This window comes from Sparus aurata, chromosome 21 (genome assembly GCF_900880675.1).
Source record: "Sparus aurata chromosome 21, fSpaAur1.1, whole genome shotgun sequence".
In the NCBI taxonomy this organism is placed as follows: domain Eukaryota; kingdom Metazoa; phylum Chordata; class Actinopteri; order Spariformes; family Sparidae; genus Sparus; species Sparus aurata.
This window is the reverse complement of record NC_044207.1, coordinates 16,057,314-16,077,053: the sequence shown is the minus strand read 5'-3', so window position 1 is coordinate 16,077,053 and position 19,740 is coordinate 16,057,314. Positions and strand designations below refer to the sequence as shown.

Genomic DNA, 19,740 nt, shown 5'->3' with positions numbered 1-19,740 from the left:
GATTTTATTACCTTTGGACTGACCCAGGACTGCTGTTTTTTCGTATGAGATTGGTATTGATCTTCTCATTTGACTCACGGCAGGAAAGCAAATAATTAGAACTATTCCTTCTAAAAAAGAAGTTGATTAATATGGCTGAAAAAGTAAAGGACCGCAAACAGTGGTTAGCGTCCAGTCAAGGCTCGAATTTGATGCTAAATAACTGTGTCTTTTCATTAAGCCCTGAGTAATAAAGACTCCAAAATTAGGAAGGCAGTATTCTTCAAAAGTGAAAGAGGTTAACAAATGTTAATCACCAAACAAGCATATGATTCACAAAACAGAACCCATCGAAGTCGATTAAGCTCTCACCAAGGAGACACATCCTGAGCAAATGCAACTAATGTGTTTTCAAAAACACCTTATTTTTCACCTTTCCACACATCTGCTTTTTCTATATTCTATTTTCACCCTCACAGTCCTTCCCACATTCATTCGTTGGCATTCAGAGAGAGTACTGCATGCACAGCGCTCCACTCCACTACCAAACTTCAACACAGACACACACATGCACTCACACAAAGCACACGGCTTTTAATGCTTAAAGTTTACTTTTGTTACAGGTGCAATAACAAAAGGCCTTTTAAGTCTGACTTGAAAATCTTTAGGAGAAATTGGCTCCAGCATTGAGGGGTTGAGGTATTGATTCTGGCCTCTGGCTCAGTCCAGGAAAAGATGGATAGATTTCTTTGAAATGCACTCTGCGTGAGAATATAAAGACTATTGTGTGTTCTCACTCAGGAATAAATTGTTTCATGACATATCTGGGGCCACCTTTTTAGCTTCAAGATGCCTGCTTCTCTTGAAAGGGGAATGTTGACAGGGTGGAGCACATTCATCTGTAGTCCCAGGCTGCCCACACCTCATAGAAGCTTTTATTGAAAGTTAAATCTCCTTCAGAGAGTTGGCAGCCTCTCGTTGGGATATCTATTTCAGCAGCTGTCGAGGCTGATTATATGGGGGTTGTGCCACACACTGGCAGCGATATAAACCTCCTACAGAGAGAAGGACTATTATGACGCTATTGATTGATGCTTTCATCTGCATGCATGTGTACAGTCTCCTGACTCAGAGGCAGCCGTTTGTATTGGCGCCGTGCAACATGTGATTGGTGATATGCTTTGTTTTTGATTTATGGCGCTTACAATGGTGATGTCACATGTTTATGAAAGCTGCGATGACATGCGCTTTCTGTCGAACGAGGCGCTTCGATGTTTGCCCTCAGGGCAGAACAGTGCTACAGCAGCTCAATAACAAGTTGCAGGCATCTTGGGTGAATGTTCCGATACTGGACTCTGATAGCAAGAGCCCTATGCAACAATCAAAGCGATGCAAATTGATTTATTGCATGTTCACACCCTGTTAGCCTGTCTTATTGGTCAAAATAGTTCAGCTAAAGCATCGAACGTGGAGGGTTCTTCGTGTGTTGTCAATAATAAAGCAGTATGGGTTTGTTCCACCCACTGTTTTGAGATCCATAGAGGATCAATTAAAATGGAGTTACCAAGAGACTGTAAAATGGTTTATAATCACTACATTCTCTTTAAGGGTTTTTAATTATACCTCTTAAAGTAAAGCCTCCTAATTGTCACCGTAATAACTTCTGGTATCACATACCACTAAAACAAATACAGATTACAGCTACAGGTTGAACTGCAGGTGGCCCGTGTAACATAATGTTGGTGATATACGCTGAACACTTTGTTAACTTCCTATGCAGTGCCTCTGAAAATATATACAGTCAAAAGTGAACTGTGTTCTCTTCGCTTAATGTCTTTTTGAATTTAAATGAACTGAGCAATGCAAGAATCATTAATAGAACAGATCTGTTAACGATGGCTTTGAAGGGAATGAAGTTTCCAACAGAAGCCACAGTCCTCTCATTTTCCTGATTTATTATTTTACACAGAGTTGACATTTCGTTAAATGAAACCCTCTGAAAATTAAACGGCGAATGGGATCTGCTCAGTGCATGTTTTTTTAAACTCTCCCTCCACTCCCGTCACCCATTGACTCGGAATACATTTTGCTCCTCGCCAATGCCATCGATTTGAATATCAAACACCAATAAAAGCCACCTCTTTGGGTTTGTTTGAGCACCACCATGCTGTGAGAGGTAGGTGGGCGGCGCAGGGCAATGGATCTTGGAACTATTGAGTCAAAATATTGATGGAACGGAGCCAGTCTCCATGCCGCTGCAGCCAAAGACTCATGTTAATGTTCTCCAAGTTACATCTTGGCAACTCTAACATTTTTATTTATTTAAGAGAGAAAAGTTGACAGAGTATGAAGTACATGCTCTTTTTCAGCACCGCCCTCATACTCGTACTAGAATTTCACACAGTCACTCCAGGGAGGTGGAGGACAACCACAGCTCCCCGCTGTTGGCCATGGAATAGCTCCCACTGAACCGTTGGAGGTTGAGAGCCTTGCTCGAGGGCATGGTGGTGGTGATTCACAAAGGTTTCTTATTCAGATTTCCTCAGCCAGGTTCTCTGCTATTCTCGGGAATACATTTTTGGCCACCTGTTATTGCTGTTTCACATTTATAAAACTCTTAACTTTACAGGTTGAACAGGCTGTGTATTGTGCTGCTATAGGTGGTGGATCCACTGCTTAACTGCCTCCACAGAATAATGAACTTACTTGCACCCAATTATACGATGGCAGTTAGCAGCTGTTAAAGAATGCTAATGAGCTTAGCATAATAGCTTGGAGGGAAAAACAAAAGTGTATGAAGATAAACATTTTGGGAGGTAAATATGGAAATTTAGAAAAACAAAAGAGAAACAATTAGACACACACGGTATGAATAATAATAATAGATAATGAAAATATAATGTCCATGAAGGTAGAGCTTTATATTGTTTAGAAATACTCAGAAGTAGAAGTCAGGCATTTAAACATCTGTAAAAACTATACAGGCTAAGTATCAGCATCAAAATGAACATGTCAAACGTAAAAGTACTCGCCAAATTTGACAATTTCTAAATAATAAATATTGTGTTATTAGTTCAATTATTCATCGCTGTGTAAGGATTGCTGAGAAATAGCAAGTGGTAAAGGTGGGACCTGTTATAAATATGCATCATCATTTATTTGTTGATTGTATTTTGTATTAATCTAAATGTGCACAGTAACCAATAACTAAAACTATGAAATAGACAGATAGTAAATTTAAAAAGTAGGCTACAATATACTATAAGTAGTCTAAAGGAGGCTAGCATCAAGTGAAATCGCTCAAGTGAGGTAGTGTGGGTATCTCTAAACTGTTAAGTACAGTATAGTACATTAAAACAAGATTAAACACTGGATATAACTGTTGAAAAAAGAGATGTAAGTAAGATTAAATTTAGCCTAAATAATAGCCATCACATTTTTTGCCGACAAACATGTCGGACTGTTGCGTTAACATCAGTCACAGGCTTCATCAGAGCAGACATTTTGACATGGTAGCCTCAGGAAAGAGAGGGCTTTTAACTCCCATAAATAATGATGTCAGTTCAATATTTAAACCTGTGATTTGTTTACTACTGTGACAAGGACCCATTGTTTGTTAATCAGCCTCAAGTGTTTTTCAAATTATAGCTAGCTAATGTTAGCTGACAGCAACTTTGACACACATCCTCAGCTTGTGTATGTTGAGGGTTAAACACAAGTTCGGGGAGTTAGCTTGCATGGAAACTTTACAATACAGATATGAAGATTCAATTGGAGCTGAATAAAGCGGTTAAAATAGACATAACATTACTCAAACTCACCGAGGTGAGCTGTTAGCGTAAAAGTTTGCTCCTTGCTTAATTCAGCATTAGCGTATATAGAGCAACATGGACATATCTCTTTGAGTCTGAACTCCTTGTGAGTATAAGTAGGTCTCTTGTTATGGTTTGTTGTGCTAGCTCTTGAATATCTGTCTGTGGTTTTCTTGTTTTTTTGGCGGTCCCTGTTAGCTTCTTTCTGCACTAAGCAGTACACCCTAGCTAACGCACAGGTAATGTTACAGTTGGCTTTCTTATCCTCAGCACATTTTTATTCGGTGACGGGTTTAGCTTGAGTAGGCGATGAATTTCTGGACATGCTCTCACCACTTCCTCAACCTTGTTTTATTCCTGTGATGCTTCGGCAATCACTCCCTTTTTTCGATGTCCACCCCCTCAAAAAACAGACAAAGCAGCAAATATATCATTAGCCGCTGCCCTATGGTGCTGGATATTAATTATCCTGTGTTCTCCTCGTTTGGCCACTCATTTGCACGTGTACTGTAAATGTCACCAGAGAGATAAATGGGAAAACAAAAAGCCCAGCCTGTAGCCTTTATGCAGCAGAATGTCAGAGGGAGCTTGTAAGAGATGAGATATTAGTTTTGGCCTGGCATAGATTCTGGCTCAAGGGACATTACAAGAGAGGCAATAAAATTTGTATGTCATCTGTGTTTAGAAACTTATTAGCAATGAGCAAGCAAACATTTTCAGATTCATTTTCTGGCAAGAGGCATGATAATATATTGTGCATACGTTATCAGCAGCGAGCCAATGTAATAATGGGTCTGAGGCTGCGTAATATCATTTTGCCGTCTCTGAAATCGACCTCCCGCCATGTAAAAGCCACCTTTGTGTTCACACTTTTTCTTTGACTCGGTATGAACTCCTTTTTTTCCTGCAACGTCTTGTTTTGGCTATGCCTTTTTCTTTTTGTAGATTTATGAGTGGATTGAAAGGCACTTTGGGGCGAGAAAGGAATAAAAAAAAAAAAAAAAGCTCAACTCTCACATTCTCCGCGTGGCCTTTAAGGTGCGAGGAATAAAAGGGGAATTTGTATTAATCGATCACACGCCAAGCCTGGTTGAAGCCTGGCCCTAATGGTTGCTTGCTGTCATTTTGTGAGCAGCTTGTAAAAAGGATTAGAGTGGCTCCGTGGAGTAAGGGCGCACGAACAGCAAAGTTCTGTGGCCGGCAAAGGAAAATAAATCAATTTATCCCTGATGGTGGTGCAGTTTTGGAACATAATGCCTAACGATGATGGAGTTTGGACACTTCATACTTGTCATTGTGAAATTGGACTGCCGTGTCGCTAATGATGGTAATGTATGTTGTGCCTCGCCTACTACAGTAATCCTTCACTCTGTCTCACTTAAATGCATCTCATTGTCTGGCATATTGCATTATGAATACCGCTGGGGAAAAAAAAAGAGGGGGGATTTAATTTATATATTCATTCATTTGAGCAGCAAGTTAATGGAAAAAACTGTATAACCATATACATTTCTTCCTTTTGTCGCAGGCGATTGTAACTTTGAGAAGCCGCTGGCAGCATGCGGGTACAGCCAAGGCAGAGACGATGACCTTGACTGGGAGCAGGCCAATACCAGAGAGAAGCCTTCATCAGATCCATGGATGCCCTCAGGTAAGAAGAGTGACACTGGCTTCCGAAGAGGAGAAATGATGAAACCATCACCATACAGAGAGAGTACACCATTGCAATAGTCTGCACATTTGACCCTGTCTATTTATTTATGTATTTATTTATTTATTTAATGTAAGAAGCAGTGCTCTGTGCTGAGCAAGGATTATTTTTCACACAAAGGAATATTATTTTCTAAAACACATCCGATTAAATGTGAATCAGAATCTGCTGCTCCTTCTTATTACATGGAGAAGGATTAGCCGCCATGCGTCTGCCATTGGTGAAGTGTATCCTTGAAATAGTAGCCTAAATATTACTTGGCTCAAGTGGGCACGCTATGAGCGTAATCATTATAGATACTCCTAACATGGAACTAATTTGACAGAGCTTTTACATGACAAATGTTTTTGTTTTTTTTCTTCCCAAAATGAAATGCATCTCCAAATGGCCAGCTCAGTCTGATGATTTAGGTGTTTACATGGGGCATTTTTCTGATTAGGCTATACGTCTGACTATAATTGGGATATACTGTAAGGCTGCATGTAAACAACTTCCTGTTAGAGACTTATAAATATTGATTACGGCTTATGCAGTATGTTCATGTACTATTCGATTTCGGAAGCGTGATCATTGAAGAGAAAACAACTCTTCTACCTGCTTCTCTAGAGTTTCAGCACTATTTCCTTCTGTTTCATTATCAACGTGACACAACTTCTCCCCCGCATGATTGTCTGCTAGACAGGATCTAGGGGACAGACTCGTGGACTGAGACAAAAGCGACATTTGATATAAAAATACTCAGATCCCTTTTTAATTAAAGCGGCCTTTTCGTCAGCCCCCCATATTGAAATCCATTAAAATGCTTTCCCTGCATTTTGTGTCTGTCGCACACAATTTGTCTCTTTAATGTTCCATTGATCGCTTTTCATTTGATTTGAAATGCAGAGATATCACCGCCACTGAGCAGAAGGCACCTAAGGAATTATACTAATGGAAAGACTTTTTTTCCCCCCGTGTTATAACAAAGGTAGCGTTGCAAACTAATGGATATTGTTTTCCTCCCCTATCTGATGCCTAATCTCACAAAGGCTGCATCACAGATAGATTGCACCGGGCCCCCCCTAGTGACAGAGGGGGAATTAATTAGCGGGCCCTCACTAATTTTAAGCAGCCAGTGCCCAGTCCTGTTTGTGTGTACATCAGGATGATGTGTGTTGCACCGCCCGGGAGAAATTGCTTTCCATGGGGGGGGAAGTGTCTGCTTTTTTTCTATCGCAATTGATTAATGTCGGGACACACGGCGGCTGGGCAAAGGTTACAGTGAGATCTGGAAAAGCCTTGACCTACAAATTAACACCTCGCGCATGGTCTAAATTTAACATATCTGATTAAAATCCCATGTCTGGTTAAGAGGTGTCCCTGATTGTGCTTCGTAGACTGAGTGCACTTCAGATGGGCTTGTTTTCTACCGGCGTGTCTTGAATTGTGCGTAATTAACAGGTTGCGGCTCTTTCTCCATTTCTCAGTGTGAGCACTCAACCTGCCGTGCGAAATTGTAATCTCTCCTCTTTGACCGCACTGAAAGGGATGTGAAATGTAGTGTACTTGACGCCTGAAATTGTTTTAGGGCTACCGGAGAGAGGGTGTTGATGGGTAGAAATGCATTTATGTGAAAGCCTGACTGGTGGAAAAGCTATCTCACCTCTGATTGCTGTCTCACTCTCAACCTGTACTTATGAATCTTCACAAAAACGACCTTATCATACTCACAGAACAGATTGTTCCTGACACAAGGCATTGCTACCTCAAACACTTTTAAAATTGGTTGTAGACAATGTCTGTCCAAATAGAGGTGTTCCTAATGTCACTGTGAATTTATGATTGAAATGATGACGAAAACATTCAATTAAATCCTTCTAGAGGTTTTAACAGCTAGCTCACATAAACTCCAATCCAAGTATCCCTTTGAATGTTGGACAAATCTGCACCTTATGACTTGGATCCGAAACCAATGTTGAGTGCCAATGCAGGATATAGTTGGCCCTCGAAAGGATAAGTTCACCAAGAAAAACACTTTGTTGTTATATAGAATAAGGGTGAGTAGATGATGACTGAACATGTCCTTTTAATGTAGTGTGGTTGTTAAGTAAGTGTGTGAAGATCAGGATGGTGTTCCATAACTTCTTCACAGTTGTTTTTACAAACCTTCACCAAATATTCTAGTTTTCTAGCTCTAACCATACCCATAGATGTGTTGCGGTATTAGATCCAAGCCCCAAGTTCCCGTTCAGCCCATACTCTTTGCATTGTGGCAACATCGCGTATTTTTAAATCACTTTTCTGAGCTCGAGAGAAGTTTTCCAAAATGAAAACCTCCATGGTTTAAAATTCCATAGCAAAATTCCAAAGAGTCATAGGCCTCACTGACAGTTTATCAGCCATCTCTTTTAAAATGGTGCTTAATGGGAAAAAATGCTTTTGGAGCGCAGGAGAATTTTCCGCTGTCACGTGGCAAAAGAAAGGAAGCAAGGCTAAACGGCGCAGTAGTGTAACGGTCTCAATAATACATTCACGATTATATCTCAGCCAAAGTTAATTGCCATGATACCATATTGTAGCTGCCATTAGCAGATAATGTAGAAAGGGAGAATTTTTGTTGGCACTTAATGTTTAAAAAAAAAACGTCCTTAAATCTAATTTGAGGATTTGTAGACTCATCCAGCACCTATGTTCCTCTCCGTCAGGTTTATTCTCCATTATTTGTGTCTAGATACTTTAGCTTTTACTCAAATGCCAAAAGAAGAAGTTGTCAATTTGGAAAAATATGGGCTAGACCTGTTTATTTAGTTCTCTAAAAATTTATTAAAGGTTGAACACATTCAGACTCGAACGCCACATGTTGTCTACTGTCTGCTTACAAAAAACATGTTATCAAATAGGAGACATCCTGCATTAATGTGCTCGTGTCAGTGCGCTTAGTGTAGAGAACACACAACTCATGAGAGGCCCCGTGCAGAAGTTGATGTCACCCCGCTGAGGACTCTCCTTCATCCTGCGAGAGCTCATGCTGCAACCAAAGACCAAACTGGCCTGACTCTCTCCCATCATGTAGATAAAAGAGCACCAAAGAGGGAAAGAAGCAAAGTGAAGCGCAACAAGAAAAGAAAACAAGCCCTCCAGTCACATGAAGAAGAGATGAGCAGTGCCTGAAACTCTTGGTTGTTTACAACGATGCGATCCCTACCTAATTGCTACGTCTGGATGGAGAGTAGCCTTGTTTATCCCTCCGCACAGCTCTGATTGCATGCTTTGGCTCCTTTAGAGTGGCTCAGCCCAGTTCTGAGGCTCTGCATGTCTGTTTGGGCACTCCCCTGTGTGTTCCCTCTCCCGAGCCAACTGGAGAAACCCCCGGCAGAACTGTCACTGTCAGTCCTGTTATTACCACCGAGCCTCATCTGTCCTGGACAATGATAATAAAACCCACACAGCCAACGCTCATTCAGCCTTGGAGAATAAAACTGGACACACTTCTGTCGGAGTCAAAAATTGGCTTGGATTGCTTATTATTTGAAAAAAAATAAAAATTACCAGACTTGAATCAGATACATTTGTGTCATCGCTTTAAAAACCCTGCCCTCTGTTGTTATGACTTCTCCAACATGGTGCAGTTGTCTCAGAGAAGAATGGATGAAGAAACCGTGAGGAAGTTTGCAGTGCGGTGCTGTAGGGGAGGGGAGGGGTTGTCCAGATGCCATTAAGAAGGAAGCTGTTTTTTAGTGAGCCCCATCTGGTGCAGAAGCTGCCTCCTCTCTGATGGTGTCATGGATGTTGCCAGCAGTAGGCTGCTGCTCCCTGCCTCCCCCCCTGAGACTCGTTCTGGGGAATAATGGCAAGAGGAGGAGGAGAAAGAAGGTCCTCTAACTGAGATTAATTAGGGTTTTTGTATTATGCTAGGCACAATAGCAAGTGCAGCTTGGGCTAAATGACTTATTGTTGTATTCTTAATATCTGCTGTAAATATGTAGCGGGAAAGAAATTGAATGTTTTTGTCTCTCTATTGCACAAGGTCTTTGTTTTGATAGCATGCCCTTGGTCCGTAATGACACCTAGACAATAGTGAAGGATTGGCAGTATGTGGTTCTTCGCAGGGTAACGGTGATCTTCTCTTACTCTGTTTGCTTTCTTGTCAGGTTGCTAATGCGTTCATGCAAATGCAGCTCACTCTTGAACCCAGAAGGGTGCCTTTCCTAGTGCGGCTACTGCATACGGATAAGACGGATCATCTTAAAAGGCAAATGGTTCACCTTTATGACCATTTTAATCAGGAGGTAATGAATTGACAAAGCCCGTCCACCTTACCTGGACAACCAATGTTGTTTACGAGGCTGTGTGTGTGCTGTTCAAATGGACGAGGAGAAGGAGGATGGCCACTTAAAATATGAGAGGAGAGAACACCCACTGACTGAAGGACGTCAGAAATTTAATCAGAATTTAAATCACATCAGCAAAAGATGGGATTTGCTGTTGACGAGGGAGGGGCCCCGTCTTGTGAAAATAAGCTAATTGCTTTTGGGCCATTCACAACTTTGTGTGAAAATCACACCTTGCACGGTGTTGGCAAGGTTGTGAGGTTAAGGAGAGACCCCATTATATGATTAGGGGATGAAACCGAACAGCAAATTACATCTGATCAATCCGTGAATTAATTCCTTGGGACAACGGACTGCCATTTTCAATGTAGCATGTTTGTGGGGTTAAGGACTGTACCGTGGTCTGAACAAACAGGATTGCATGCATTACTATAAACAGGACCATGACAGCACACTTGTACTGTCATGATGGAGGACATATTTGCATACTGTGTCTTTCCCCCATTAGTGTGCATGGTATGTACGATTACGGCTAATGATGCAGCTAGGTGACATGTGAACGCTCTCCGTTTTGTAAGTGGTTTGTATCAGGCAAATGGGCTATTATCTGACCCATTTATTGCAGTGGAGAGCCAACAGTGCGTGGTGCATATTAAGATGACATATTAAGCCATTAAGATTTGCCGTTGATTGACACACGGCAACAAAAGATGCTGTCACGGAACATAATAAGGGTCAGTTGTTGCACCTGACTAAAATGACAGCGCCGCAACGTGTTGCGCATGATGGATGGTTTCGGGTGAATCTGTCTGACACCGTCAAATAAACCTGGCAGGTCCTTCATATGGAGAGCCCAAACTTATTCACTGTTACTTTATCAGACCCTTTCATGTTTCAAAGGACACTGGGAAAGTTCTGGAAAATTGAGTGGAGGCCACGGCTGTTCACATTAACAGCCTAACCCTCACAGCGAGAGCATTTTTGATTGGTGGCAGACAGTGAGAATAGCCCTGTCTTCATTGACATTTCCGAAGCGGCAGCGGTGCTTTTCTGCCGCGGTGACCTCTGTGAATTTTATTAGCAAATGAGACCTGGAGGGTTTGGGTTTAAAGAGCGCCCCTTCATTCTGATTTCCCCCACATAATGATTTCCACAGAGTTCAGGACCTGAATGGAGGAGAAATAATGAGCGCTAGTCATTACTGCAAATTATATGCTCTGCTCAGACCATCACTCAACTCGTAATTAATCTAAATACCTTCAACCTATAGACTTTGATGATTAGGATTAGACAGTACCCTATTTGTATGAACTAAATTATATCTGACTGAACTCCCCTTAAGTAGACTTCCCTGTCTTATATAAGAGAAGCATCCAAGGGCGAAAGTAAAAGCCTCTTAACCAGCTTGAGAGTGTTTTGCTTCCTGATGCCTACTTTGCCTGAAAAAATCAGATCATATGTGCATAAGATAAATCTCATTCGCACACAGGATGCTGTTTAGTCTTTTTTGAGTAGCATCTTCAGGGTTTTTATTCCAGTCAAACATGGAGGCATGAATGCAATAGAACACGGATTAATAGGATTCATCTGAAGTTTGTCTCCGGTCACTGGTCTCAACCAACCCTGAACTTCTTCCTGCTCTCCACAATGACTACAATAAAGACGGACCCGAAAGACACTTTGATGCATTGTCCAATTGTGGTAATCCTGGAAAGCTGTCATTTCTAAATTAAGTTTGCATGCTTCATAAAAGCAGGAATTCATACCGTATATTACTCTGTTAGTCCTTCGATGGATTATAGTCATTATTTTTTTTGCGCGTGTTCTCTCAAGATAATGTCAGAGTAGTAGTGCACAGAAAAATTAGCTCCCATGTGCTTGGATATAAAGTTCCAGTGGCCGCTAAAAAGTTCTTTAATGGGGTGATTAGATGCTAGAAAACCATCAAATTAAAGTATTTAATTCCTGACTGATTATAAATGTTCAGTTTCTGCTCTCAGTTGAAGGAACTTGTTTTCCCATATGGAGTGATACCAGCTGTGACCAACTCCAACCTGCTCTGCCAGCGTGAGTGAGCTGGTAGGTCAAAGGATTAACCTGATGGAAGCCCATCTCCTGGACACTTAATTAATGCTGACCGGTTATTGAGCTTGCAATGCTGCAGCCTCATGATGGTTTAATTGATAAGTTTTCCAAAATTAAAGTTTTGGATGTTGTTCTTGTTTTTAATGTGTAAAACCTGTTGAGTTCCCCTTTAGTCATAATTAAACAGTTGACAAATGACTTGAAGTTGGTCTATGAAATTTTGGGGCCACAGCTAAATGTGAACCACCCACTCATTTATTGCCTCTGACAATGAATTGTCTGATAATCAATGCATGGTTAATGATTTCTGTGTAACAGTCCTCATCCAGGCACAATGTCCTTGTTGATTATGTCAAAAATATCTTCACATAATGAAGTCATGCATTTCAACTTCAGCGCTCTTCCCCTACACTTCTGAACAGCAAAATAATGTATGTAGCATCTGCAGCAGGAACGCTTCATCTTCCACTAATTCATTTTTCATACCAGCCTCCATGTTCGCCATGTTCAGCCATCATTGTAATGGAAGGTGAAGGTGGCCTACATTGGAATAATAATAAATCTGTTCCTCTGAATACCTTAGACAATAGCCGAGCCCTAGCCTTTACCGAGTCGCGAAGACGGGCCTTGAGTGTGCTGAGAGCTCTCTATTTTTAATTGGTTTTGAACACGTCATTGTTAAAGCAAAAGAGATAGAGAAAGGAGACGAGAGGGAGAGAAAACACCCTTGTGCATCACTAGCACATTAGCACAGCACTAACACAGTGTCATTATAATTTGCTCTTAGTCTTGCTGGCTAATTAGCTTGTCATGGTGCAGCAGGTCCTGCAGAGTATGTGGTCATTAGGCTCTGAGAGCATAGAAACTGAATGACAATCAGTGTTTTCCTGTCATCTTCTTCACTTTAGACAGTGACGATGGCAGCACGATTAGGTGGGCACGCTGTCACCGAAATAATGGATTCTTACATTTATGGTGGTCAACAGTGACTGAAGGAAAGACTTTTCCCCCTTGTTGTGTTCGAGTTCGCTGACCCAAATCAAGATGATTTGTAGGCCTCAAATTCGGTGACAGCGATTTCTCAGTCTTGTTGCAACAGTTCTGCAATCTTCCTGGTAGTGGGGAGGAAATGCTCTAATATTTACGTGTCTTTCTGTTTAGTAATTGCATGTGAAAACTAGCGGCCACTGCATTAAGCTTTATTAAACAAGAAGTGACTGCTTAAAAGGGTACCTATTGTTTAATTATTAATTCATTAACATGGGAGTTGGAAAATGTACAAATGCCGCTTGAGGCTTCTGATATTTTCATCTCTAATTACCAACAAAGAGCATGGCTGTGCATAAATCTCCTGTGCAACACTGTCACAACGTGGCTGTTTGAAATGAAAAGTAAACAGCCTGCTGTAATCATAGAGGAAAGCAATGGTGCCAGCATCTTTGTCTTTGTAACGGGAGCTACAACCGAACAATTCATCAACTGATTATTAGTGCTGGTTCGCATCACACCAAGGGTTGCTGATGCCTCAAAGGGGGAAAAAAAAACTAGAATGTTCTGGGCACCTGAGCAGATGGCTGAATGTTATTAAAGAGACCTCGAAGCCCTCATAGAGAGACACCTGATTGAGGTTGGACAAACAAGTGTCTCAAAGTCGACTCCTCTCCTGCCCTTCTACGTGTAACCTACACAACTTCCTGCATAGCCTCAGAAATAATTAGCCTCATCATTTGAATCAGAGACCGACTGAATGTGAATAATAGATTACAAAGCTCTGGGAGAACAGCAGTGTGCTGTTTACAATAGTGAATCATGAAGTGATCATGCTGTGCAGGAAAATCTATAAAACAGCAAAGCCACGATCAAAAAAAAAGAAGCTGATATAAACTTTATAAAAGCTTTTGGATCTGAAAAGTGGAGCCAATGCAGAAGTGCCTCAAACTTACAGTCTTTCTTGTTGACAGCAGGGGGTGTCTCTGGTTGCAAGTCTGATTGTGTAGAAGTCTATGAGAAAATGACCCTACCTCTCACTTGATTTGTATTAGTAAACAGTGTCCTGATGAGTGTTTGGTCTCAGTCACTAGTGATAAGGTATGCTTAAGGGCTTGGCTACCATGTGATTGGCAAGTCACTACCTTGGGTACTCTCCCAGGGGTTCAAAGTCAGATCCAACTCGGATATCCTCCCCAGCTCTACCCTCTCGTCCGAATATGGTCACCAAAAACTAAAATGCCGACGGCCAAAACGCCAAACTCAAAGCTCCAAAACAAGTCGACATACCAGTAAGGGAAATCACGGTGGCCCCGTCCACAATTTTATACAGTCTATGATGGCTAATCCCAAATTGAAAAATAACTTACTGTAAGCACAAGGAGATATTATGATTGGCCTTGAATGACTCACTAGAGTCTTAGACAGTTAGAATTAATTAGAGCTAGAGGTAAGCCTCCTTTGTTTTTCATATACAATACTTTCTGGACCTCATGTATTGTATTTGTGGCCCGTCTAGTCCACATGATCCACAATCAAATGTTGTCCGTGTCAGCTTATCGTGACTGGTTTCATCAGCACTGTGCTGGAGCTGGGTTTCTCTGGTTTGTGCTCACGTTTTCACTTATGTGTGGGAGTGTGTTCATATTAAAATACAGCCCCTCATGCAGCCCAAACATGTTGAGATCCTTAAAACAACAACTTGCTTCTACCTGACAAACAAAGCCGTAGAGGCTGACTCAGTGTCATCACAACTCACTGCTCCTCCTCCTCCTCTGCTCCCTCTCCTCCTGTTTCATTGTGTAAACATGACAGAGCCCCCACTCGTTATCTGAAGCTGGAGACAGATGGAATTGGTGAGCGTTACAAGTGCAGCACAACAAGACAAGTGGGCAAACTCGAGTCATTGATGGAGCAAATAGGGTTTTGTGAGAGGCTGTTCGGTTGATGCGCTCGGGGATCGAGCCTGCTGATTTAGTTGACGTTATTCACCCTTTTTAACACCATATCTGAGTGAACCACCAGATGTTAAATTTAATGACAAAGATTCGCATCCATTGCCTTTCAGCGCTGCCTTGCATGCATGAGAATAAAGCTAACAGGTTGTTTGTCTCACCTCTAAGCAAAATGTGCTTTCCAATCATTTCCACACTTCCAAAAAGATGTATTTCAACATAAACCGAGCCTCTTTGGCGCCGTCTCAAATGCTGTTACGATTTGTGCCATCTCATTACCAAGCCAAGCTAAATAGGATGATGACAAATAGAATGTGTTCTGCATCTCCTTGAAAGTTTGCCAATATAATAATTCTCACTTGTGTTTTATTGGCAAGAGGGGAGAGGATTAGATTAACCTTTAATATTGAACCAAGCGATAAAATCTAAATGGGGCTTGGTTGGCAAATAGATTTTAACTTATTGATTTCTCATCATTTCCCTTCTCTCCGTCATTGAGCGATAAAAACACTGTTCTCAAACATCCTCCATTTGTAGGATGAGTCTTGTATTGTCATTGTATTTTGATGAATGAAAATTATAATAGAGTTTCTATCAATCCAAAGATAAGAGTATTTTCTCATTAATGTTAGAACTTCTAGCACTAATAGGAAAGGTCTCAGCAGATTCGTTTACCTGCTTCCTGCATACTTAGGATTGGTCCTTTTATTTAGTTACTGTTAAACCTAAGGTCCAGATTCTGAGATCTTTCTGTTGCAACCACCTGCCTGTAAACCCAACATATACAAGTTACGTTACTGGATCAAATCCACATGCATAGATATACAGAGTTGTTGCAGGTCCTGTGTAACTATGTAAGTATTTTGGTCCACATAGACTACCACATCAGTCTTTGGTAGCTGACTTTAAAGATATATTACTTGACAAGATAGTATTTGTTATTTGCCTTACCTCACCATCAACAATTTGACACTCCATGTAATCAAGTTTCAAAACCTAATCACAGAGTTTTTATGAAAATGTTCTCATTCAGTGCCGCTGTTATGACTTGTTGTTGAAAGGTGCTTTACACATAATCCTGCCTTGCCTCTTTTGGAAAGTCAGTGGGTGTTGGATGCAATACAGAGAATGTCAAACACATAGAGATGTAGAATTTGATACTCAAACATGAGAAATGGGGCAGTAGTGTATCCATACATGTTTACTTAAAAAGCATTAAAGGTCCAATTTGTAAGGTAGTTTATTCCCAACTCGTCAAATGCAGACGACTATAGGTTGGAGTTTGGAATTGAACTCAACAATAAGCTGTCTTACAAATTTGAAAAATTTACCTTTTTATTGCGTTGAAATATTATGTGTTTTGATATTTGTTATTCAATCCTATGTGTTCGCCCTCCTATGAGTCTAAAGCCACACCAGCAGCTCTTTGAGGCACAGCAGGTTTGATTGCTGCAGGGAAAATATTATAACATTTGCTAGTTAAAATTAAACACTAGGAACAGCGGAGTCATTATTTTTTTGCAGGTATTGGGTCATAAACTGCAGTACTGGACACATTAGAATTTGCCCTGGTGATGATGCTAGATAAAAAGTTCAGGATGATTAAAGATATTAGGATACATCATCTAAGAGAAGTGGTGGACAGACCAACAGACAACATTGTCTTGTCTGACCGTGAGTTGTTTAAAACCTCTTTCTGGTGATGATAGATTACCATTGGTACCACTACTTCAAGTCTTTTCTATTTCCAAATACTGAAAATAAAATGTAGTTCACCGGATGATTATGACAGATGCTTTTTCTGTGAATATCAGTTTTCCTGCCACTGAACTGCATGTTGGATAAAACCTGCTCCAGTCATTAGATTAAACTTTTTTTCCATGTTGCAGGTTCAGCCTTCATGATGGTGAATACGTCCGGACGCTTTGCAGGACAGAAGGCCTTACTGCTGACACCACAGCTGAGAGAGAATGACACCCACTGCGTTACCTTCCACTACTACATCGGAGGCAGAGACAACAGCCACCCAGGTCACCTAAATGTGTATATCAAAGAAAACAACAGTCCCATGGGGATGCCTGTTTGGAACGTGTCAGGTCCAGCCACTCGCTCCTGGGGACAGATAGAGCTGGCCATCAGCACCTACTGGCCCAACTTCTACCAGGTGAGAAAGTGTAGTCTGAATCCAGCTTTCTATTTGCATAATGTCTCATCTCAAAACTAGGCTGCTCATTGTAAGCAGCCATTATAGTCGAGCTAAAGCCGTTGAAGCCTTTTCACTTCGCGGAGCAAGACACATTTATTATTTGCGAACAATCGCACAATAGCCCATTAAAACAACCCTAAGATTATTGATTTCTGGGGCTACCTCGGTATCCATGGCAATCTGTTCTCTTCCCCTATCATCTGAGCCACTTCTCTTTTTCCAATTCTGAGAACTCATTTTCACTTACCAATGCACATGACTGCTGGCCGGGGCAAGGTGATTTCACACTTGCCTGGCTATTAGTCTTCGCCAGGCTTGTTCCACGAGTCCACCAAATGTTAATTGATGCAGAGAGACCCCTTAACCTCCCAATGGGAGGCAGTCCCTTGGCGAATTATTTCATTATGGCCTGGCAGTGCTGGTCCACAGTGAAGCTGAGGGGAGTCCTCCTTGTCTGCTCATCATAGAAAACCTGATAACTTAGTTAACAAGGGACACCGCTGGGTTTCTCACTGCTGAATGCAACATAGGAGCCATAATGAGAGGCACATGGACAAAAGAAAGAAAGAAGAGGGGGAGGGCAACAGATGACTGACAGAATGTGCTACATCTACTAATAATACTCAGTGTTAGCAGGATGGTGACCCTTGTTTGAGAAAAAGATGCAAAATCAGTCTGATATAATGTTTTCATTAAGGCTCAAGTCATTTAAAGGGTAACTCCACCAATTTTACACCTGAAAGTGTGTTTAAAGGTACTACTTTAAACATACTTCTACTACTTCATATGTGAAAAAGTAAAATAAAGCCTTTTGTGGCTCCAGAGGAAACTGCATGTCAATAAAATGCCTCCAGTGATGTCATTCAGTGGCTAAATTGCATTGTGGGTAATGCAGGCACCAGGTTTATTTTAAAAGCAGTTAGCTGGTCTAGCAGTACACTCCTATAACACTGCTGGACTCACTATTGACAGTTTAAAAGCAAATAATCGACATAATCCACATATTTTTCTTTCTTCTCAAAACATGGAGCCTACATTACCCACAACTTAGCCACTGAGTGACATCACTGGAGGTAATTTATCAAATTTCATGCAGCTTCGTCTCGAGCCACAAACGCTCACTTTAATGTGTAAATTGGTGCAGTTACCCTTGAAAATTGAAGTCTGAAGTCCAATCATTTATTGATCCTGTTATGAAATTTTGGATGAAAATGCGTAATGTTCAGACAGTTTGACTTCAGCTGCTTCTCCAGTGCCACAAGCAAATCAACACCTTCAAACAAAGACAGTGTATTGTTTTGAATTTTAAATGAAGCTAAGTGACGGTTAAACATTTTGAGATACTGTTCGTGCCGTGTTTCAGCAAATCTCTGCACAAAGGGTGAGCGTCGAGGCCCCAAATGACATATTATGCCTTCCAGTGTGTTCAGGGAAATTCCCAGCATCTGTTGCCTTTCAAACCCCAGCGGAAGGTCTGTCTGTGTTTGTAATTGTTCCGGACCCAAACTGACAACATGGGTAAATGCGAGGATGCTAATGATCTTAGCACCACGCTCAGTCAAGAAAAAGAGAGACCAATGCTTAAAATTGTCACTAATTAACAACATGGCACTAATTATAGGTATCTTTAATTGCATAGTAACCTACGCAATTGTCAAAGGGAAGCCACCTGATACTTGGAAATTATTTTTTAATTACCGGTAAGGCTTTTAGTCATCATGAGCCTTTCAGCCTTTGATAATTACTCTTCTGTCAGGTCATCCCAAAAACTTTTAATTGAGATTGGCAATGCATTTCCAAAACTGCTGAACACAAACAACTATGATTTCAAGCAAATGTGATGCGTCATCTAAATATACCCTGCTCAAGTTATATTCTGAGTGTTTAAGATGAACATCCATTATTTATCCCGATATGCAGCAGTGCGCCAATGAGAGAAAAACCTAAATGTCCTAATCTATCTTGATTTTGATTCATTAGAACTTATGGCAGAGCTAATCAATCCTGCTGTAATGTAGTACTTAGCCAAGTCCCTTAGGGACAGCAGGTGCGGTGATGTAGACATTGAATGTAGGGTTCACTGTCTGTCTCTCTGACAAATGAGAATGGTGAACCTTCCCGTGACATCAACAGCATTCGTCCCATGTGAATATATTCACTCTGTGGGTCAGGCCCAATTATGCATCGCACTATCACTGATGTTGAAATCAATTATATCACAGCTATTAGGCAGGCTGACTGATGTCTGTTGCACAAACAAAGGATTTCAATTAGAGAGTGGGGTCTAGTTCATTTGTCTGGTGGCAATATATGGAGTGGTTGGCCTTTTAATTTCCTTTAAATTAGCCTGTAATGAGGACATAATTGGCACCCAAGACATTCACTTTCATATTTCATGAGACAAAAAAAGAAATTTATAATTAGACAGCCTTATCTGAAGGCATCCTGCCTCCCAGATGACAATGGTAACTATCTCCTCCTCCACATTCCTCGGCTACAAAGGGAATCTCAGAGATGTATGTGTGTGCTGCCTCGCTATGACTAGCAGGACACAAGTTTCTGGGTGACACCATATAAGGTACATATCCATTAATATATACCATTCACTGGATGATGATCACTGGTTATATTTAGCAAATGATGGCATGCAAAACATGTGTAGTGCGACTGTGTGTGGTGTAAATGGTCTCTGCAC

General features: G+C 41.1%; 1 protein-coding gene across 14 annotated transcripts in view; it reads left to right on the top strand.

The window, feature by feature from the left end:
* LOC115573034 (receptor-type tyrosine-protein phosphatase mu) overlaps positions 1-19,740 on the top strand; it is a 179,065-nt gene that overhangs the window by 37,037 nt on the left and 122,288 nt on the right. For all 14 annotated transcript variants that reach the window (XM_030403640.1, XM_030403639.1, XM_030403635.1 and 11 more), the window contains exons 2-3: positions 5,320-5,442; positions 16,729-17,003. In XM_030403640.1, the coding sequence (XP_030259500.1) occupies positions 5,320-5,442; positions 16,729-17,003 (398 nt within the window). The remainder of the gene's footprint in view (positions 1-5,319; positions 5,443-16,728; positions 17,004-19,740) is intronic.